Source organism: Toxorhynchites rutilus, chromosome 1 (assembly GCF_029784135.1).
Source record: "Toxorhynchites rutilus septentrionalis strain SRP chromosome 1, ASM2978413v1, whole genome shotgun sequence".
Lineage (NCBI taxonomy): Eukaryota > Metazoa > Arthropoda > Insecta > Diptera > Culicidae > Toxorhynchites > Toxorhynchites rutilus.
The window spans coordinates 17989583-18014182 of record NC_073744.1 but is presented as its reverse complement, the minus strand read 5'-3'; the positions used below and the strand labels follow the sequence as shown (position 1 = coordinate 18014182).

Genomic DNA, 24600 nt, shown 5'->3' with positions numbered 1-24600 from the left:
CTATTGCTAGAGTTTTTCGCCAATACGGACCAAGACATCTATGAGAGAGGCATTATGAAGTTATCTTTAGAATGGCAACATATTTTACAACAAAACAGTGCATATTTGACCAAAATCGGACAATCAGAAGCATATTCTTTTTTTTTTATTCCACCCAAAAATAATGGATTATTTTCCCCCTACCTAATATTTTCAGAAAAAACAGACATGCGTTCACCACTCTGCAAAATATTTCACTCATTGTTGGTGTATTTCTGAAGCTGTAAGTGTTTAGGGGTGTCCATATTTTGTCGCGAACAAGCGAACAAACGATAAAACATAATTTTAACCCTTCTGTACTCACGCGCAAAATCATAACTCGCATACTCGCGCACGGCGTCACAGACTGTGCATTTATTTTCCATAAAAATACACACAATATGATTATTATGTTCCTCAATTACTTAGAGGTTTAAGAACTATCCATTGGAAATATTTGCCCCTATTAAGTAAGTTGAATCGAACGCCCAGTTCGATCCCTTTAACTATCACACCGAGCAAATTTTCGTATTTTGTAAATCGATAGAATCTTATCGAATCGAGGTTTTCCTCGAACGTCATGTGTTGCGAATTGTATATTTTGAAACGTTGCCGTGATGTTTCCTAAAGCAAAACATCAGGAATGCAACGAGCAAACCAAACAGCTCGAAAAATTAGGCCGACAGCTTTCACCCGACTGTATCTATAAAAGCAAAATAGAGCTAACGAGCTAAATTCTGTTGAACTAGAATTACATGATGGGGTCCAATATTGAATTTAAAAAAAAATTATCTCTCATTCATGACTATATTTCTTGGAAGAAATTTGCAGAAATAATTCAAATTAGTTATCATAGTTTCCGAAGGCGAAGTTTTCTGAAAATAAAATATTTAATAATAAAATCTCATGTGTCACAACACGCGGCAGAGATTATCCTTAGGTATCCTGAGAAGGAAAACCTGTAAAATTGATACATTTTATATAATATATTATATTAACCTTTTGCGGTCGGAATTAATTTCCCTTGGAAGGGATTCTCTTATATTTCCACGCTAATAATACTTTGCTCATACAGAGTACCGTTACCTATTCTTTATAGAAACTTTTTATAAAGTTCAATAGGCATTAAAATTCGTTTAGAAAAAATGTAAACGATTACATCGTTGAATAAATTATTTAGTATGATTCCTTGCTATGGTGGCTGAGAACAGACAGACAACCGCAAAGGGTTAATATATTCTAGTATTTATCGTATATACTTTTCATCGAAATACAATTGCGTTGGTGGATATTTTATAGTGGGAATCCTGAGAAGGTAACCAATAGAACTCTTTTTTTTGCTTGCTAAATAAATATATAAATCCTTTGATCATTGACCATACAATAATCAAACAGAATAAAAAAAAACTAATCGCTAGCTGATTTTTTGCCGCAAAACATCGGTGTCTGGCCCACTGTGAACGTTTCTAGCATTTTCAAATGGTTATTTAACAAATGATATGCCTGGAGGAAACATTGTTGAAATTATTCCTAGAAAAAAAAAACTAACAATCTGAAAGAAAATATTAAAACGGAAACATTAATGAAGAAACATCTACATTTACAACCTATATAATTTTTTGAGTTTAGCATACCGTTTTGTCTCGTATTCCGAACAGTCTAAAATTCCGAACACTTCATTTTTAAAATGTAAATTTACTATACTTTAATGTCATAAATAATTGAATAATAAAGGCCCAGACATTCTTCGGGGTATAGGCTACATTTCAACATCACTCACAGGTATCGATACAGCCTATGATTTATAATATTGAACATTTGTAAAAAAGGACAGTCAAAACCAAAGAAAAAAATTTATCGTTAGCAAATCTCGTAAAAAACAAGCATCGTTAATTTTTCAATTTTTGTACTTGTTTCAAATATTTTGTTTGTCTTTTTTCATGTTAAGTGCTAGAAAAGGTATGAATCTACAATAAATGGATGAATAAAATGACATTTTATGCAGAAATACTAATTGAAATTTGCATTGATGTAGTGTTCGGAATTTCATTCAAGTTTCGACGCATGATTCAAATTCCGAACACTTCATTTTAAATGTAAATTTACTGAACTTTAATGTTATAAATGATTGAATAATGAAAGCCTTAACATTCTTTGGGTTATAGGCTTCATTTTAACATCATTTACAGGTATCGATGCAGCCTATAATTTATAATATCAAGCATTTTCAAAAAAAGCAAATTTCGCAAAAAAAAACAAGCGTGGTTAATTTTTCAGTTTTTGTAGTTTTTTCAGCAATTTTGTTTGTTGTTTTCAAGTTATGTGCTAGAAACGGTAAGAATCTACAATAAAAGGATGAAATAAAATGATATTTTATACAGGAATGTTCATTAAAATTGGTGTTCGGAATATGAATCAAGTTTCTACGCATGATTCAAATTGCGAACACTTCATTTTTAAATGTAAATTTTGTGGACTATAATGTTATAAATTATTTAATATTCAAAACCCTGACATTTTTTGGGTTATAGACTTCATTTTAGCATCATTTACAGGTATCGATACCGATATAGCGCCCTTGGTCCCGAAACCGTGTAAACTACGAGAAACAAATACAATCAATAATTACAAAAGCAAAAACCAATTTTTTGTGAGGATAATATTTTTCCAAAAAAGACTAGCTAATTGACATTAATTTGATATATCGATCATATGAATCGGTTCCGTAGTTTAAAAATTATGTTTTTTTTTCAAATTGTATTTTTGCTGTTCGGAATTTGAGACAAGAACGACTGAACATATTTTTAGTTTTTCACCATGAATACGTATTTCTAAATCAATTTTATTGTAGTCAAATCAAAAAGAAACGGATAGTCTTAGCTCTGTCGAAGCTATCCGTTCAGTGAGGCCGGAAAAGCACTCGCCGTACTTCCTTGAGAGAATACGAGAAATTTTGAGTGCTACTTAAGATGAATTGGGCCGGTGGCTCCACTCAATTATCCCTAAGGTTAGCCTCAGACCATGGTTCAAAAGTCTGGACTAACTATACGAATAGGAGTTTGGCTCCTTTAAACTTATGTAACTGAGCATGTAAAAATAAACGATTTAATAAAAAAAAATCAAAAAGAAGTCTCTATTGTATCCAAAAATCAAATTAATTTCGCGAAAGAGTACCATTTTGAGTAATGAGACACTTAAGTGTTCGGAATATGAGACAAAACGGTAAACATATGATCACGATAAAACGTGGAGGGGTATTTAATTCCTTGTGTTGGGAGGTGACACTGCCTAGACCAGCTGGCGGGCGCCTCGGAATACCTACGCGGGCGACCGGTAGACCGCAGACTACCGTTCGGCCATTCCTGCTTTATACGAAAGGTATGCTCCATATGAGGACCTTCCAAGCGCTCCTTCCACCATCCCCGTGCAAAAACGCTCCGTCGGAAAATTTTCACCCAGATTAAACGAAACTTTGCAGACACCGTTTAATAAGATGGTGATGAGGGCATGAAACATTCAAACCCGTTCCCGAACGTATCACTCCAAATCGCATTAAACCGATCCATATGCTTCCTTTTACTTTCCGCTCGACGTATATATCGACAGCAGCTCAGACGACAAATGCAGCGGAACAAGTAACGCTCCCTCCCGATCACCTCTCGCTCGTCCTCACTCTACACCTGCGTTCCCCGCGGCGCTACAGGAGATGAAAGAAGGACAACTCAAGGGATGGGGAGAAAGATGCAGCGCAGGAAGAAAAAAAATCAATCAATGCAATCCATCTCTTCCTGAGTCTTCCTGAGTCTTCCTGAGTTCCTGAGTCTTCCTACAGAGGTTTCGAATTAATGAACAACAGCATGAGCATGTGATTTGAGGCAGACGTACGAAAATCGCGCCAGACAATTGAACCTTCGCGTCCGAAAATGGAGGAAAAATCGCAGCATCGATAAACACACACACACACATTCGCAGCCACAATAATCCACCCAAGTGCATCTGAGGAGGGGTTGTTCCTCATTCGAAATTCAAACATATGTTTCTTCACGTGAAGGACACTCTCCCCGGCGCTGACTGACTGACTGACTGCAGTTTTCGTCGAAGATGCATTTCGTGACAAACCACCATCCCATCCATCCATCGCCTCGAATTGGATGCGCTGCATCTTGGTCTGGAGATGTGATGAAGCACAGCCAGCTCAAGCGGCAAGGAGATGTGTATGATTATGTATGAAAATGCAATGCCCCCCTTCCTCCGCTGTCTCTGCCACTGGCGGCTCTACCGGTTTTGGTCTGGTGGTGGTAATCGCCGCGAAATTCGCGCCGCGCGTTGACACGGCATACGGAGGCAAGAGTTCAGGGTTGACCTGACCGGTTCGGATGCAGTAATCTCAAGGTTCCTCTCTTTCTCTGTGTGTCGACACAATGGTCAGACGAAATTCATTTAAATTTACTCCGGTTTTGCAGAAGTGCATTTTTTTTGTTTTGTTTTTGAGAACTAGTTTCTGGGTGACTTCGCAACAAGAGTAGTTCAAGGGCGTTAATCCTTTGCACACATACACACATTTTATATAATTTCTGCCGAGACACGATCGTGTAAAATCGTGGTCATCCCGGTTCACTTGTTTCGATACTATCGATCGATCGATTGATCGAACGGTCTTCACTTACCACTTTTCATTTAAGAAGCTTTTCTCGGCGACTTCCCCCGGGTCACATACAAACGCACATACACACTGCCGTTGCTGCCACTGCTGCTGCTGCTGCTGCTGCTACTTGAGGAGACTTTGCTCCCGATTTTGACCACACACCCTGGATTCTACACTTCTGCCCTACGATCCGGCGAAACGGAACATCAAAACAATCTGGGAGATCAACTAAACATCATCCGGGTGGCAAGTTAGCATCCGTTTCCGGTCTTGTTCTTCATCCAGCAGCAGTCGGAAACGGTTATCACGCAATAGAAAATAACTGAGGATCATAAGAAAGCAGCACTCTTTTTTCCTTTCAACACTGCCTCGCCTACCCCACTGTCACTCGACTCCTCGTCTGTCACTTAAGCTGCTTGCTGCAGTTTCGGCAGCTCATTCGGAAACACTGCGTCACACACACAAAACGGAAATATAGACCAACAAATTGAACGCACTTTGCAAAACGTATTAAACCTATTTCGAACAATTGCGCGACCCGAGCTGCTCGTTAACTCATAGAGAATCTGTTATTGCAAATCAGTTGACAAATAAGAAAAAATAACAACGGATCAAAACACACACACACTGATCACTACACGATCGCTCTAGACTCCTTTTCCTTCTTCTTCTTCTTCTTCTTCTCCTTGAATTTCCACCACTTCGGTTGCACTTCCGCCGCGCGTTCGTTATTTCTCCTGTTTACTGTGGCGGATCACATGTGGCCAAGGATCGAGTGGGTCTCCTCCGCCTTCTCGCGCACGCGATCGATTAATGGGCGCACACTTCTTCGTCCGGAGATTCCTTCGGCACTTCGTACAACAGGAAGCGGGCGACGGTTCTTGTCAGCAGCAATTTCTTCTGGTCCTCACTAGTCTACTACTACTTCGCACGGACACGGACACCCAGTTTTCTTTTTTCTTCTTCAAACTTTTTTCGGGGATTTTCTCTAACAACCATCCAAGGATTGTGCTCTGGGGGGTTGCTGGTTCCGTTCGTGTGACGACGACGACGACGACGACTTTATCCGGTAGTGGTGCTTTCTTTCCCAGCTTTCGTTTTTTTGTTTTCTTGCATCGCGCCGCTGAAGGAGCAGAACTTTTTTCGGGCGATTTTTCCTTAATTAATTTTCCTCTGGGGTTTTTTTTTTTTTGTTAAATTGACACAACGAAAAAAAATTTATCAAAGAACGAACACTCGCGGAACTGTAGCGTGTGGTGTGGTGTGCTAATGAAGGAAAAACGGAACGGAACAAAAAGAGATTTTCGGCTCTACTCGGACGCTCACACTCGGGTCGACTCGGGCCGCGTCCGAAATTGCGTTCCGGTGCATATCGGAGCAGTGCGTTTATGCGACTAAAGGGAAAATTTCGATGATGAATATTACACAGCTGCACGGCACTTTGACGACGAGGCCGAGGACGATGGTGGAGACGGTGGCAGCGGCGGCGGTGGCGGCAGAATGCTTAGCGGAGATGGCCGTCACCGGCGGTGGAGCGGAGAATTGTGAGAGCGAGAGCGAATGCGGTTGCACTCCGGTGCAACGGTGTTGGTGCACCCCAAACTCACACTCCTGCCGAGTGCGATCCGGATCGGAACGGGTTGGAGTGCCCATGAAAAGCTCAAACTACAAGTGCATCTCCGGCGGAAGACCGAAAAAAGCTTCAATTCGGCACCACCACCGGCAGGCAGCGCACCGAGTGTAGGAAGGGTGGCCACCCATACCAGGGTGTAAACGCATACACTCGCGTGCGTGTTCGTGCCTCGGTGTTATATACGCAAGTGTGCGCGCTGGGCCGAAAATATTTCGGAGCGCACTTTTTTGTCGCCCATTCGTGGTTGCAATACATATGCCCTCTTCTAGAGGTTTGAGAGACCCCCACAGCCACCGGGGGGCATCATGCGAAAGCAGAACCTCCGATGAGTGACTTCGCAGCGTGTGTGTATGTGTGCGACACACTGATGGAGAGGGAGCATACATAGTGGCGCACACCAGCGCATGCGATTCGAGTGCACATTTTTATCCACATCCAGCACCCCTTTTCAACCCCCCTGTCGACCATAACCCATCTCAACAAATCAAACACCCCAAACAACGAACGAAACGGCGAAGGAGCGAGACGACGTCAGAGACTTGCAACGATTGCATCGCTGCAAGTGTGTGCTGCCGAGCGAGACCACCCGAAGCGCCGAAAGTGGGAGCGAGATGACCGGTTCAGTGCAGCAGCAGCGCTAGAATGCACACACCGATGCAACGCACTGCAACTCACACTCCCCCAAACCAAACCACCCAATGTTTTTTTTTTCTTGCGCTCGTGTTTTTAGTATGAGTGAGTTACTCGCACACTCAGACGCACACACCCATACATACGTGGTAGTGGTAGTTTTTCCACCCGGTTGAACCCGAACCCCACACACAGGGGGGACACTCACCCGACTCTCACACACGGAGAGAAAAATATTAATCAGTTTTTTTGTTGTGTATCCTCTGCCACCCCTCCCGCACCGGCATTCTATTGCTCTGCCGTAATGAATTATGATTACGTGTAATAAAATCGCCTTATTCCTTCTTTTCGCCAGCTTCTGAGCCGAGCCGAGCTCCGCCGAAGTGAAATTCTTAATCTTTCTGCTTTTATTGTTATTGCGTTTGCGCCGCCCTGCGCTTCCTGCGCTGCTCTCCATCCGTGTTTCAATTTCGAGAGATCATCGAATGCTGATGATGATGACGATCGTCGGCTCCGCACAGTGCGTGCAAAGTGCGTACAATAATGGGGACGCGTTGTTCGGGTTCCCGACCGCGTGGTGCAACACAAGGCACACACATGCATACGCACCCCAACTTCGGCTCCATTGCCATCCGATTCGCCGCCGCCGCCAGTGCGATGGTGTGTGAGTCAGATGCTTAGAGATGGGCGACGGAGACGATTTTGATGATGGTGATGATGCTGATGCTGCTGGTGATGACGGCGATGGGGCTTAGAGAGCTTAGAAACGGCATGGCTACTTGTTGCATCTAGCCATCATCAACGGCTAGTGCCCGTTGTGAATGGCTATTTTCGGATAAAATGCAGGCAGGCAGTGGGAGGGAGCCGAAAAATTCTAGCGGGATGAGAGAGTGCGTGCAAGAATGGGCAGGGAGGTGAGGGTGAACTAGTTTCCAGAGATTAGAATGCGGAAACGTGCGATTTGGTTCAGATTCGCAGATATGATTTGTCAGATGAAAGAAATCCAAAGTATGATTTATATTTTCCAGACGGCACATTATGACAACTGTAGAATAATTACAAAGTATTCGCGAAGAAAGCATAGATACCCTTTTCAAATTTGTTTTAAATTGACAACATGAGCTATAAAATATGTTCGACAGCGTTGATTTTGAATGCTCAACACGTTGAGCCCAGACCGAGATAGCGAACCGACAAATAACTTTTCGTCTGGCCCACGTCGCACTATGGTTTTCCAGGCGGACAAAGATCGGAGAAGTGAGTGTCATCAATCTGTTTTTCTATATTTTCTATAGAAAGTAGACACTCTAGTTGAGAGAAGTTCAAAATTTCAGTATTGTAGCAGGTGCTATATCTGAGAAACCAAGAAATAAAGATGAAGAATTGGAAAAAAGGATTTTTTTTCCCGAAAAACGCAAAATTCCCTCCCCTACCCTTTCACCATACTATAATGACATACACATACACTCTGTCCAACTTCTATAAGACCAGGTAATGATCTTGCTGCTTTATGTCATTGTGAACAAACAATGATTCAATTTGTATTCTTGTGTGTAGGTATTGGTGACTACCATACACTGCATGATTTTCATATGTGTGTGTGCAAGCGCTGAGCGCGAACAAATGTTTTTTTTAATTTTTCAAGTGTCAAATTTCTATAAGACCAGTTACATTTTCCGTTGTTTTTGTTGTTTTGATCAATAAATCTTGAAAATGCCGAAGGGAAAAGTGCTCACGGAGAGAGAAGAAAGATAAATCGATGCATTTCACCAAGAAAATGTTGATATAAGAGAAATTGCCCGTGGGATTGGACGATCCCATCAAGTAGTACTTAATTATCTGGCGAATCCTCAAGGATACGGTAAGAAGGAGAGACCTCCGTGTAAATCGAAGCTCTCTGACTGGGATAAGCGGGAAATAACTAGAACAGCTTCGCTTATGCAAATAAAGCAATATTTCAAATTAAATGTGACTCGGGTGACAGTTCGACAAGATTTGGTGAAAAATAAACATCACATAAAGAGGGCTTAAAAGGTTAAAGTTTCTCATCTTACACCATCTCACATCGGAAGACGTTTGAGTTTTGCCAAAGCTCACATGAACCGACGGTGGGACATGGTATAACTGCCGTTCTACGCATAGTTGTCCCATGTTCCAAAATCAGCAAATGAGAAAAACGCAATCAAAGGTTTCTCGCATATTTGTCTACCAAAAGCTTTAAGCATTTCAATTTAGCAATATACCGTTTTTTTTTTTGTAAGCACTATACTATTGTTTAATGAAATGTGATGAGATCCCCTCACTGAATCAATCAAGCTTGACTACGGGTTTAAAAATTCATGGTGGAACCAGGGTTGCCACATTTAATTCTGTAAAATTTTCTGAAGAAATCTGTATATCTGTATTTTCAGCCAAAAAATATGTATAAAAAATCTGTATCAAAAAGTTAAGGGAAAAAAATGAAAATAAAGGTTTATATTTACCTTAAAATTATTTTTTCTTATTTATTGGTTGTTAAAGTCGTTTCAATACAACAAAATAAATCATAGAAAGTTTTTCAGTTTTTTCCTCTGAATTGTATGATGGTTCTACGTGGTTTTGTTGAACTTTGCCTTCGAATTTTTCTTCAATTTTATCCTTGACGCTCCTTACTACACCGATACATAGATCTTTTCTTTCAAAATAGAATCGATAGTTGTGGAAGCTAACCGATTTCCGAACTTGGTTTTGTTGGCATTGTAAAGCGAAAACATTCGCTCAACACACTCTGATGAATGTAATCAAAAAATGTCTTACATACAAACCTACCTACCTATAAACCATAGCAATGGATACAAAACTTCCCCATCACGCCTTTCGATATCCAACAACTGGGGACATGTTCTATCTGAGTCGCTCAATTTTTGTCCCATGAGATACGACTTGAGTAGCCGGAATTCATTTTCCATGCCTTGTCCATTACCTGCTTCAATGAATTGAGAAAATTGGCGCATCAATCATTAAGGTTTTTTAGCTTGACTAAATTGTGAGGGTTCATCAAGGCCGCAGTTATGTTTCACGAGTTCAATATAGGAGTCTCGACAAATCGATTTGAAGGTAAGTTTCCCAGCTGCATACAATCCTCTTCAGCTTCTCCTGCATCGATACCAACGCAAACATCCTCAGGCTTCTTCAGGAAGCCTTCAAAATCTTTCACATTCAGGTCAGCATCAGCGAATAGTTGCACGTAGTTCTCAAAACATAAGTTACCTAACATGATCAACAATAATATTCTTGCCTCATTATAAAGTTCGCAAAATTGAGAACTTTCTGATTGAAAAATGCGATTGACGTTATTGATGAGCGGTAGAACGAAGGTTAGGAACAGCATAATCGGTTTAGTCATTGAATCGTTTGAATGAGTGAATATACGATTGGCGGAACGATTATGGTCATACTTAACTTAGAACGAAAAGAATTGGCAATCTAAAGTAAAAATCAACAACTAGGCGGCGCTGCGGTGAAAGTTATGATGGTTTTAAATATTGCAATGTGATTTTATAGAAGGTTTGTTGATCTTTCCATAAATTACAAAGTTATAATCATAAAAAAAAATTGCTGATTGCGATGAGTTTTGTAGAAATTCAATTTTTCTCAATTGCATATGTAACATGTTCTTTTATTTCATCTTTCAGCTGTGCAAAACTGTATAAATATTGACAATGGCTGAGTCAAAGAAGCAAATTCGAAAGCACAATCAAAAACCAAATGAAAAATGCATGTTTCCTGGGTATTAGAAGTACCTTGGAAGTAAAATATACGTAATTTATTTATGAGTTCTTTTATACATCATTTTCTTAGTTCAAAAACAAAATCCAGATGCCTCACCGATCGTTTATTTTTTGTTAGATCGCCAATAGTTTAAACTCTTCAAATCGTTCAATCGCTCGCTGTAATTCTGTAGATACAGATTCTATATCTGAAAGTTGGCAAAAAAAATCTGTAAAATACAGGGCCCTATTCCAAAAAACCAAGACTAGCAGCCGAGCGCTCGTCTCCTTTGTTTTCATATTCCAGAAGCCGAGCTCGACTAAAAACAGACGAGTAGTTCGTCAACACAACCAAATGTAAACATTGAACTCATATCCAGCGATGGTAGATGACTGTTTTGAATATATGAACACGGCACGAAAAGGGTCTTCACACATTGAACGAGAATGAGTAATTCAAAACAACTACTTTATTGGAAATTCGTATATATAGATTTAAAACTTTTCTTGATAAATCGTTGATTAGGTGAACAAACATTGCCCCGAATAAAACCATAATAACAAAACGTCTGAGTGATAAAACCATATGCTCGATGAAAAATATCAATGAAACCAGAAGATATATTAAACTTATTTCTTTTTGTTATGTTTTTTTAATATATTGGCACTGAGAAAAGAGTATCGATTGATCAATTTTTAAACTGTTTGTTGTTTTTCTCAAAACAAAAACAAGTCTTCTCATCTGACATCACTGATCATACCGAGAAAAACTGACTGAAGTCTACCAAATAAAACATTTCAATGAATCTCGTGTACTGGAATGGGATATTTTGCTCGTCTCGACAGTGACTGAAGCCGAGACGAGACGAGACGAATTGCTCGTCTCGTTTTCTGGAATAGGGCCCACAGAATATTCTGTATATGTGGCAACCCTGGGTGGGACTGTTATGCCTAGAATATCAAAATGGGACAATTGAACTTGATGTTGTTTTTTGACATACTGGGAACAAGCAATATTTTTTTTGGTGTTTTTCCGAAATGCATAGAAACATCGTTTTATGAATACATGGTGGGACAGTTATGAATAGAATAACAACATGGGACAATTGAGCTTGATGTTGCTTTTTTAAAAGTTGGGAATAAACTATATGTTTTTTGTGTTTTTCCGTAAGATTATGCATAAAAACAACATTTTATGAAGAAAAGTGAAAATCGTCAAAAAGTAACATGGGACAACTATGCGTAGAACGTTATGCTTAAAAATGTTTCCAAAAGGATACATTTTGCTATATACCATAACGAAAAGTTCTTCAATGATTAGGTTATCTTCACTGACGAAAACAAGTTCAATTTGAATAGTCCTGATGGTTTCAACGGGTACTGGCGTGATTTACGGAAGAAGGAACAGTATTTTGCAACCAGGAATTTTGGTGGGCTCGTGCATGGTTTGGGTGGGATTCTGCCCAACTGGAAAGCTCAAAATAGCTTTCACATCATTCAATAATACAAATGTTCTGGAATCCTCTCTCCTACCGTGTTTGCGTTGAAATCGTCACAAAAAATTCACATCTTAGCAAAACAATGTTACTATTTAAGCAATGAATTGAGGACCAAAAACTTATTTTTTTGGACCGGCCGGCTCGCTCCCCAGACTTGAATCCTGTTGAAAATCTTAGGGGGATCATTGTACGCAGAATCTACACTGAGGGAAAACGGTACACAACGATTGAAGAGCTCAAGATCGCAATTTCGGAAACATGGAAAAATATCGAGAAATCCGTTCAGCAGAATTTGGAAAATAGTATTCCAACACGAATTTTTCAGGTTATTAGCCGAAATGGCAAGGTTGCTAATTATTGACATGTAAATCAGCCGATCGATTTCAATTTTTCATTGATAATACTTATGAATTTTGAAATGGTCTTATAGAAACTGGACAGCTGAAATTATCATATTTAAGCACAATAAATAAACAACTCTTTTGGACGAAATCGACGTTGAATATACTTAATTCTAAGTATTCAACAATGTATGAATGTATCTTGTTGAAATTCTAACTGTTTGTGTTGCAACGAAATAGAATCAGGGTGGTCTTATAGAAGTTGGACAGAGTGTAGTTGGAAATCCTTCAAATTATCAATTGCTGCTAAAAATGTTAAAAATGTCTATTTAAAAACTGAATACCCTAACGGACAAATAAAAAAAAGTACGAATTTAATTTTTTGGCTGGTGACCAAACACTGCAATTTTGAGCAAAATTGAAGCACTTAAAAAAACTTTTTTTTTGCATTAGAATCGCTGTTTGTATATACAGTAGGAACCTTTCATAATGACATTTCTACTCTCATACCATCAAAGAGTCTAACAATGTGGAAGACGAAAAAATCAGTTCGTATCAGGCTACATCAACTTTATAAAGGTCAACAACAAATGATCAGTCTTCGTATCAATGACATGGCAGTATGTGGATGCCACAACTTTAAAAAAAAAAAGTATCTACGATCATTTTTCGCAAATTTTAGTAAACAGACTGATGAAACTGCTGAAACGGATCACCGACATGTTTTACAGAACATTATTAAAACACTTTCATTGGAAAAAAGAGAGGATTCAGTTAGACCAATTGAAACATGTGAATTGGAATACGTTCTTAAGCATGCATCCAAAAGGTCCGGGACCGGATGGTTTGGGTTGGTTTGGGTTATGATTTTTTGGTTTGGGATGGTTTGGGTTATGATTTTTACAGCACTATTTTCGAAACGATAAAAGGTGAAATCCTAGATTTATTCAATTCATACCTCCGGCTTGGACAGTATCCTCCTGGTTCCTTTTCATCTGGAATAATAAAATTGCCCAATACGGACTATAAGCTGTTCACCAAAATTTTGTGGGTCAGGTTACAGCCCTTACTGAGTGATCTCACTGGCCCGGGTTAATCAGCCTGCCTGGATGATCAATCCTGTATTGGCAATCTGCGCACTCTTCGGGATACGCTGTTCAAATCACAACAAACGCGTCATTTCAAAGGAGTTCTTCTTACTATGGATCTGGTAAAAGCCTTTGATCGAGTTGATCACGATTTTCTGTGGGCTATTCTAGAAAAATTCCAATTTCCAATTGTGTTTATTGATTATTTAAAAAGATTATATAAACACGCTAACTCTAGAGTTTTATTCAATGGCTTTCGAACACACGCTTTCGCAATGTTTATATCGAGCCTTTGATTAGAATGATTTATTCGAATATTGATGGCTGCCTGATTGGAAATTATTTCGTAGGAATAATTGATCCAATTGAATTGAACATTATCATCCGTAACAATCACGAATTTGGTCGAGTCTTAGAACTAGTTCATTGTTTTAGTATTTATGGTAAAATTAAAATGAATTTCTTTAAATCGCACTTTTTGCGATTTAATAACTGCCGTTCTGGGCCTCATATGATTAAGGATGTTGATAATTCAAAAACTTTAGGAATAGATTTGTATAAAGAATTGAGCAAACTGTCGAAATCATCTAGGGTAAATGATCTTGGTTTGTCCAGTCGAAAATATGATCATGGTTTGTCCACTTTTTTGAATGCTCTAATTCAGCGCTCCTGTGTCAAATAAGGCCTTCGAATGTTTCGAAACATATAAAAGAAATTGCCTTTTACATGATTTATAGTAGTTTGATAGTATATTTTTACGAAATCACATGTTTTAAAGGATTATAAAATACACCTTCTATTTGTGTCAATGCGCCCCTCATTCGAGCTAACTTTTAATCGATCACCAGATAATTATTTGGCAAGTATTCAGACCTTTTCTGGATTACAACACTTATAAATATTGTGAACATCATGCTTGCTCACCATTTGTATCGGATTTACACAGCTAAACCATTAAATTAACGCATTTTGATGAACTCAATTCTGATCATGAGTTGTCCAATTCAATAATGTTGTTTTGTCCACATGATTTCTATGGCAACCGCTTGGCGCGCTGCAGTTTGTTTATGTTTGTTTATGGTGTGCTTCGCGCATAGCAGAAGTATGGTTTTTCTGTGTTGATTGTGTTGAGGTGAACACTTCTAAAATGCCCAAGAAAAGGCAATATTCTGAAGAAAGCCTAAATTATGAATGAATCAATATGATGACAGTAAACTCAAGCAATGATAAATGCAACATCTAATTGTGAATTCGAATGTTTTCATTCAAAAATGGAGATTTCTAAAACCGGACAAACCATGATCATTTTTTTGGGCAAACCATGATCAGAGGTGGTCAAACCATGATCATAATTCTTCTTTAAGGAAAATCGTTAAAAAACATAAAAAATTGAATAACTTCAACACCTTATGGTAGTATTAGCAACTAAAGACTTGGGGCTTTTCAACAAACCCAAACTCGTATCGATTATGTGTGATTTTCATGAAGAAAAATCGATTTGCATTTACTAGTTGCGTAAAAACATCCCAAATTGGACAAACCAAGATCATTTACCCTATACCAACCTAGCGTCCAGGTGCACCCGTGGCCGAGTGGTTAGCGTCGCACATTATCATGCCGGGTGTTCGGGTTCGATTCCCGTTCTGGCCGGGGGATTTTTTCGTCAAAGAAATTTCCTTCGACTTGCACTGTGATCACGCGTATTCTAGAGCTTGCCCCTCGGAATACATTCAAGGCGTGTTATTTGGCTTAGAAAATCTCAACTAAGTATTAATAAATGACGCTAGTTAATGCATACGTTGAGACGGCAAAAGTTCCACAGGGAACGTTAACGCCATTCAAGAAGAAAGAACCTAGCGTCCAACTTGAAATTTATAATCTCCCTGCATGCATAGAGAAAAATTAATCTTATTCAAAAAGTGTTTATCTTGAATATTTACATTCTCTCTAAATTATGGTATATTGCACAAATATTTCCACCAACGAACAAACATATCGCGGAGATAAAAAGTTTGTGCAATAAATTTATGTGGAAAGGATACCTGTGTAGTAGGGCGGCAATGGTTGTATAAAAAAATCATCATCGAATTTCAAAAACCGACCATGTACATTTTGTTTATTGGCTCAAAAAAATGATCTGTACAAAGTACAAAGCTCAATCGGACATGATTTAGGGGTGCCTCAAAGCGCTCAAAGTTTTGATTTTTTCATCCTCGAAAATCTTCCAAAGGGAGAGTGAAGGAAATTTGGAAAATCGTTTCTTTTCGTATTAAGTTTTATTGTGTTGCTGTTTGGGTAAGGTCAATGATAAAATTCAACTAGAATACGAAGCCAGTCTTTCTCATGATGTTTCCCTTCATACTGTTGTTTGAAGCATGATTCATTCAGAATTCGGAATCACACAACCAGTTGTATTTTGGAATTGGTTGAAGATACACAACTTGTTTTATGATCAAAATACAGATAATTTATTTTTCTATCAGAAAAAAAATATTCAAAAATTTTTTCCTTTACACTCTGGAAATGTGTACGTTATATCGAGAGTACGTTGTAACGAGAGTACGCTATATCGATGTTCCCCTGTACCAACTCAAAAAATATTATTGAGAAATGTTCTGCGAAAAGATTTAGAATTATAAATTCCCGGTATATATTTGACAGAATGTTTATATGGTTTGAAAAATATTGCAAAAACATACAATGAGACACATTTATTTGAAAAAATGGAGGCACACCGGTAATTGTTCGGTATTCATATTTTTAAAATTTTGAGTGCTACCATGCGTTTCTAGTTTTTTTTTTAATTTGTACGTAAAATATAAGACTTATATTTTCAAATACATATCTCTCGAAAACATACCGAAGAAATAAACATTGAATTAACAAACATGCAATGAAATTTACCAAGAAGAAATAACTATAGGGGAACCGCGGGTAATACGGACAGTGGGGGTATAATGGACAGGTGGTTGATTTGTATAGTTATAATTTGAATTTCAGATTTCTGTTAATAAGAACACCTTCTACATGTTATTCTGTAATATTTAACCCAACCTATGGAAATGCATACTGATCAAAAGAGGAAAAGGGAAACACAAACCGAAAATCATGCATGATTCCGCGTGTGGATGTGATTTTAGCAATTTAACCAATGCCTAATTGGCTTAACATCAAACTTCAATTCGCTGATGGTTATATTTCGGTTTGTGAGTTAACAGAGAAGCGATATTAGGTATGTACGGAAAAGTAATTTCATTTTTGAGTGGAAAATTTAAATTATTGAAATAATTGTGGGGTGGGGTAAAACGGACAGTTCCCAGTTGGAGTGAGATGGACTGCGAAAAGTCTGTTTAATCTGTTCCCAAGGAATGCCCTGCGTCTATAAACGAAAATCAAATCGCAAAATGTGGACTGTTTAGAAGCTGACTGCAACCAAAAGCAAAATAGTTAAGAGTCTGTTTGTTTATACTGCTGAAAAGCACGATATCACTTCTAGGTGGATGAATTCGATTTTTTGATCATTCAACGGACATTGGTGATGAGTTCAGACCTTGGTTGAATAAAATTTTTCCACTCACGATCGATGAACCTCCACGCTTCATATATTACAAACCTGTTCGTATTACCCCCACTATATGTCCATATTACCTGCATTGAATAAAAAATTTGCACTTTTCGGTCTGTTTCATTTTCAGTAAAAATACATTGAAAAATACTTTTTTGTAAAATATTTGACCAATTAGGTAGAGAAACAGTATATTGAATTGCAAGAAACTGCATCAAAGTTTCCACTTCCGATATGTTTCTGCCAGTTGGCAGAAAACTTCGATGGCATCGAATTTTCGAGGCATTTTTGTTGTCGAACCGAAAACGCCGAGGAATTTCAAATCCAATATTTTTAAATATACTGCTTCGTGCCGCTATTCATGAATGGACTGCCAGATTTTTGGCCTTTATATTTATGAGTTTTTATTATGATTGCATTTGCATTTTTGATTTAGTTTATATTATTCTTAATAATGGATGAATTTTAGTAGTCAGAAACATTGAAATAATTTTGTTCGTTCTGGTTTTTAATCCATAATACAAAAACAGATATCAGAAAATGGTTTTATGCTTTTCAGAAACGCGCCTCGGTATAAAAATAATTGCAGAGAATATCTGAGTGATTTGGTAACACTGGAACTGACTAACTTAATTTTAATCTCCATGCTGGAGCGATGTGCCTCGTTATGAGATGAATTAGAAAATGAGTTTTTGATATAAAGAATGAACTTTAAAAATTTGTTTATTCAAGCTCAATCAGTTGGGGGTTACGCGTTCGCTTACCAAGCGATCGATCGTGAGTTCAAACTCAGGGCCCTCAATTGAGCATCTTTGTGTTGTTATAGAATAACTACGTCCACGCAACCATCATCAGCTATGGAGATCGATCCACGGTGGAACAAAGATCGATTCATCCATACAACTGCTCTGCTCTGCAGGAAATATCGGGCTGCTGTTCTATAAATAACCCAACAATGATCAATATCAACTGTCTCCGCTGTCCGGTATGCTGAACAATGGAAGAACAGAAAGAATACCCTTACGCCTAAATGGCTACTACTGTGTAATTTACCATAATGTAATGGAACAGAAAACTTAATGCCTAAATGGCTACTACTAACTACTGTGTAATTCACAATTTATGGAAAACATAAACATATGTACATGTATACGATTAAACCCGGCTCTGTTACAGCTAAATGCTAATGAGCCTAATAAATAAATAAAATGGGATAAAAAAAAAGCTCAATCAATAGCTCTGGTAACATTTGAAAATGTATTAAAGTTTGTACAATTTAGATTAGTTTTATAATGCTTTAAAATCTAATAACAGAAGCGGCCAAAGTTGCAGTTTTTTCATATCATTATTTTATGGAGCTACACGAGGTTTCGGTGCATAATTCCATTTAATGATGTTTAACAGTTCGGCTGCAAAGTTGATAAGGTTGACGTCTAGATGAAGCCTCTTGCAAAAATCTCCTTGACTATCACAAAGCACCATCTCTCAATGGTTCAACGTTATGTTGAATAATAAAATAAAATTTTTTTCTATAATTTTCATGATGGTGCGTTTTACCCTAAGTTCCCATACATATGGAAAGCAGATTGCGCTGGACAGAACTGATGAATATAACGAGGAGAATTGGAGAATTTTTAGTTTTTCCATACTATCATTTTAGTTTTTCCATTATTATCGTTCACAAGCAAAATGCAAGAATTTTAATTTTGTAATTAAATTAGATTTTCAGCAAAGCTGCAATTCAATTTAATGCATTTCTTTCAATTCATATATGATACTATCTGTTTATCTGAAGAAAAAAAGCGGTTTGTCTGCTTTGCTTCCTCTGTCGAGTTATTTTTCATCACGCAAGCGTATACGGTTGGTATGGAGGCACGCCGTTGTTTTTATGTTTAGCTTAGAACGAGCGAAGACGAAGGGGGTGCTAGAATTTGATGTGTGTGTGTGTGTGTGTGTATAAAATGAGGCGGCATCACACAAGTGAGAAGCGATGTTTAGTATCTGAATTCCGTGCCGTGTTCATTTTGCGCTCACTTTTTTTCTGAATTTGGTGCACTTCGTACCAAGAGAGAATACGTATTTGTTATGTATGCGCGCTGATTTAAATTAAACTCGAGCCCAGCGTATGTTTCCTGAAGACTGGTAAACACACAATCTTCTAGTGGGAAGGTGAATTGTTTCTGGTGCTTTCAATCCATTATTTAGCTATTGCGTGACGTGTGAACATTAAAAAATGTCGTTAAGGGGCAAACTATCATTAAACATGTTCTTCGATGGAACCTAGGTTAAGTCTCAAAAGAAAATATGAAAATTTGAGCGAATCGAATTATTACATCCAGCATTATCGGGTGAGAAGCATATTCTGGCATACATTTTTTGCGACTTTTAAAGAAGCACGTATCTTTCCCAAGTAGTTTAAAAAATCCATACAAATTCGAAAATGTCCTACCTAATCCAACGATATCAATGTCAGGACATGAATAGCTGTGAGCCTATGTTTGTGAGGTTCCAGCCAACATTCAATGTTGTTCTTGATACAGGTATCGATACCGCTGAACGAACGAGGAAAAGAACAGTTCAAAAGAACTGGCTCACTTAGGTGACCGGTTGGCGATTGAGCCGTTCATCAATTTGCCGATGTTGGGCACTTATTACAATAAGAGGAGAGGAGATGACTTGGGAGATAGCGACACTCTATATTCCTTAAAGTTTTGACGAGAGCCGAGTTTAAAGGGTTAAACGTTGATAGAAATTTGATTAGGAAGGTTGCTGTCTAATTATATCGCACGTTTCCATCATGTAGGATAAACGAAAGAAAAAGGGATAAATATTTATGAAGGGAGGGTTATATTAAAAAGGTTTTTCATGTGATTTTCATTATGATCATCTGATACAAGAAAACCTAGAAGAGAACGTCAAATTTTTCGTGTTAACGTTGGGATATTACTATTGGTTCAGGATTCTATTTACCGCTTCAACTCTTATAACCCGTTGAAAGTTCAGTTCAGTTCAAATACCAAACGGATTTTTTAGATCCAAAACCCTTTCTGTTTAGAGTATTGAATAAGTTGAATTTACGTATTTCTGAACAGCTACAAAAACTCAATTGTCCTTAAAGTCCTACGTCAACTTTCTGTATGCGCCTATAGGCTCAGACCCTTCTATTTTTTCGAATATCGTTTAGAATGTACTTCCAGTGTAGTTTTCCGATCATATTATTCTTATATTTTTACTTACATTTGACATGTCTTCTTTGATAATTGGCTCGAAAAATTGGACTTACCTGAAAATTTAAAAAAAAAGTGTTATACGTTATTTGAAATTCCTTTTCGGAAAATATTCAATTGTATAGGTACATTTGAAACATTTGGCAATCAGATTTGAAGAAAAGCAAAAAACTACATTGATATTTATCATTTACTTATTTCAAAACTACCGTCACTAAACCTAATCGTGGCGACGCATCTCTTTGTGTGTTGTCACAATTGGCTGAAATCATCCACCATCTCGAGGCGAGGCGACCGACAGACGAAAAAAAAAGAAACCAAATGCGAAAAAAAACAAAGCAGCCCACCTTGGAATTAGTTCCGCTCTACTTAACCCACTAATTTTTGCAGACTCTATACTACTAGGAGCAAAATACAACAAAGCACAAAACGCGCCCCCCCGTCCCACCTTCTCCGCCCGAAAAGGGTGAGGGTGGAGACGAATGAGACAGAAACATTATTATTAACGTGAAGTCGGTGGAAGCGAGTAAGAATGGGTCCAACACAGATGGTCATGGCGGCGGAGGGTGGTGCGGGCGTTAGCTGCTGCTGCTGCTGCCTGGCGACAGACGGCAAATTTTATTTTTCAACTTGTTGAAAATTTCCTTTGTGCTCGCAACGGTCGCATTTCTTTTCTTGTAATCGCTAATCGCAAGTGTTGACCATCTCCCCCCGCGCACCCAAATCGCGCCATTGCTGTGTTTAGTAGAGTCGGAAACCTTTCGGTGCGGTGCAGACGTTTTGGTGGCAAAACGGGGGTAAGACAAAACAAATCCATTGCGTTTAAGCGAAAACAAAACACACTTGGTGGGTATGTAATTCGAGCTTTCGCTTGATTAAATAAGCATCGGTCTCCCAAACGAAGTGCAGCCTGGGGAGAGGAATCCGGGTATGAGCTGTTGGCGGGTATGAGAGTTATGACATTTTCACACTGTCGCATAAATTTTGCACCCTTCCGTTCCGTCATCCAACCTCCCTCAGGGCACGAGGAATAGTCGGACCGGACAATCTGTGGTTGATTTATTTCGCCTTTTATCGGATGGCTCATTCTTCACGAGGAAAATTGCAGTGATGGTCAAAAAAATGGCAGTTGGCCAAAAAATGAGTCAAGACGAAAAAAAAAAATTTGGAATTTGATGGAGGGTAATGCTCTTGGCAAGACGAGAAAAAAGCGAATAAGCAAGAGGGGAGTGCAGCAGCGGGTTAATATGTGCAACTCGTCGTCATATTTGGGTCAAACGAGAGAGAAGACGGTGATTATACAATAAGTCCGAGAAATGCATCCACAAACACGACTTCGGGGCGATATGCATAATTCCTCGGAAGAAACGGTTTTGTTTCGTCTTCGTCTTTTGCATGCAGAATTGGTTCGATGGGAGTGTGGGGAATATTTGAATTGCAGATAGCGCTGCGATTGGCCAAAAACCGAATCCGATGCAAAATATTTGGCAACGAAAATTTGTGTCTTTTTTTTTCTTGTTGCTAAGCATTGTCAAATCGTATTCAGTTTTACTTGACCGTTTGGGTCATTCGTGGATTCGTTTAGAATGTATAAAACCCGTTTTTCCGCCAAAATTGGTGAAAAGATCAACGCGAAAAACGAAAAGTACGAATAATGCAATAATGTACATAAAGTGGGGCATGGACTCGAAAAAAAAACATGTTTCAGCATCAAAACATAGTTTTATTAATATAAAAATCATTAAACTATTCTTCTGTGAGGTTATATACACCAGTGGTTAGATAATGTGAAGGCTATGATCAGAACAAAAGTACAACAACCTTCCACTTACTGACTCATTTCGGGAAAGCCTAATTCATTCATTTATTTGAAAAAAAAAAAGAAAAATTTCTTGAGATATATCTTTGAGAAATAGTATACAATGTGATCTTCATTCTCATTTCAATCATTGCACATTTTAGCATCATCTAGTCTTTTGCTTTCGACCTTTTTTTATCTTCTAATTCTCCTTTTTTATTCTTTCAAAAATCATGATAGAAGTATGAATAAATTAAAAACCGATCCGAACATGATGAAAAATATCAGGATTAGTTCTTCTCCATTATTCACATGACGTTTGTATCAGTTTTTCATTTGTTCATTACATTATTACTTTGAACTAAAAATAATGAGATAAGTATAAAGAGTTTCTGAAGGAAGAATGAAGAAAATCAGTTCTTGAATGTTTCTAAATGGCTAAAATCGGAATATTCCAATAATAACTAATAATTAATTTTAAACGCCTTCAACGTGATTGATCTATTATCATCTATTTGTATTTGTATTTGTTTCTATCTATCATTGAAAAATGACTTTTTAAAATCACTTCTAAATTCTGTTTCATGAATTTTGCAGAACTATATACGGGAGGAGGAGGGGGGGGGGGTGTTGTATGGTGTTTTATGGGTGGAGATAAGAAAAGTGTTATGGTCAAACATACCGCGTGAATTGTTTTTGAGACGGGGGAGACTAACAATATAAGATATCTGAAAAAGTCCAACATTTGAAACGGAATTCTTTTTATTACTAACTAGCGGACCCGGCGAACTTCGTCCCAACCATAATTGATATATTGATATAAATCATTTCGAACACCCAAATTCCCACAGAAATTATTTTTATGTACGTATTCTATGCTCGCGGTATATAATTTCTTTTTTGACATATAAACCTGATGCAGACTAAGACGCATCAATCCTGATACTGACTGTTGAAATCCGTTGCTCCGTTCTTGAATTAAATCGTGAGGAACGGACACTAAATCATTTTTTTTATAGATCAAGTTTATAAATACATAGTTACCTTCACTTGATTTATTTGAAACTCATTGTTGAAAAAAAAACAATATTTATTTGAAGTTCATTGTGAAAACATAAACATAAACGAAACATAACCGTTATTGAATTGAACAAAAACATTTTCCATTTGAAATTCATTTTGAGTTATTTTTAAGCAATTGTTTATTTTTCTTCCTCATCTTGGATTTCGGTTCTGAGGATTCCGATGATTTGCCTTGGAGTGCCGTTGTAGGGTTCGACGAGACAGACGATGGTTCCACATGAAGCTAGAAGCCCAATCTCTTCCTGCCAGTTTTGCAACTTTGTTAAATTCGTGCTGGAGGTTGTTGGCTTCCGCAAAATCAAACACCAGGCGTTTACGGCTGGTGTTTGACTGGCGTCTTTGAGGGTCATACCATAGAAAGCTTTGTCCAGTACTCTGCAATGGTCCGCTAGATCCTCAGACTACTCACTCGTAAATACAGTTCTGAACCGCCCTAGTACTCGCTGGCACATCCAAGCAGAAGTAGAAATGTCAATAAAAGAAGATTCAAATCATAAATCACTTACTGATATGAGCTTCTTCCTCAGAGTTGATTCAGAAATACCGAGTTCTGCCGCAATCCAACGCTTCGAGACTTCCTCCCGAAGCCTCTGTCGAGCCATTCGAACATTTCTGGAGTGCATTTCTTCAAATCAGATTTCTTTTTGTGGGTCCCGTTAAAAATGGTTGAAAACTTCTCATAATTTTTTTTGAGAGCAAAACGCTGGTGCGAACTTTTGCCCCACAAGCCATTTTTGAAGTAATCGAACTTTTGAAAGAAGCTCTTGAACTTTTTCATGAATACGAATGCGGACTATTATCAACTATAGAATGAAGGTTTCCTTGACAATGTAGTTTCGAACTTTCCAGTTATTTTAGGTAAGTAAGTCGTGATCCCCAAAATCGAAAAAGTTAGATCAAAACATCGCAAAACTCTTTTCACCTCATAACTTTTTGCCACTTCCATGAAATGTATCTTGTTTATATGTGTGAGCTGCTGGTGTAATAATGTATCAAACGAATACACCGTTGTCGAATTTTTATGCTCGTTTGCTTCTTAAAGGCCAATGCGCACTTTTGCCCCGCACTACTCTTGAAGGTCGTTTAGATTATGAAAGATCTAAAAAGATACACCTCTGTTTGGGAAATTTGCAAAATAAGACCGAATAAACTATGAGTTGTCGTGCCCGACCGAAAGGAGAGAAACGAGATTGTTGCTGATGAACACTTCATTCTCGAATATAGAGTATTTATTCCGTACCATAACGTAGAAATTGGGAGTTTGAGCGTCTGTACTTGTTGAAGAAAATATTGTGTGTGCACTCTGTCCAACTTCTATAAGTCC

General features: G+C 38.1%; 1 protein-coding gene across 10 annotated transcripts in view; it reads right to left on the bottom strand.

Annotated features, from left to right (window-relative positions):
* Nucleotides 1–24600, bottom strand: part of LOC129779585 (mushroom body large-type Kenyon cell-specific protein 1) — a 407471-nt gene that overhangs the window by 231088 nt on the left and 151783 nt on the right. Inside the window, exon 1 of one of the 10 annotated variants that reach the window (XM_055787216.1) lies at nt 4686–6045. The exons of the other annotated variants lie outside the window; for them this stretch is intronic. Coding sequence (XP_055643191.1) covers nt 4686–4695 — 10 coding nt within the window. The 5' untranslated portion in view covers nt 4696–6045. Of the gene's footprint in view, nt 1–4685; nt 6046–24600 lie in introns of those variants that run through there. 10 annotated transcript variants of the gene reach the window in all.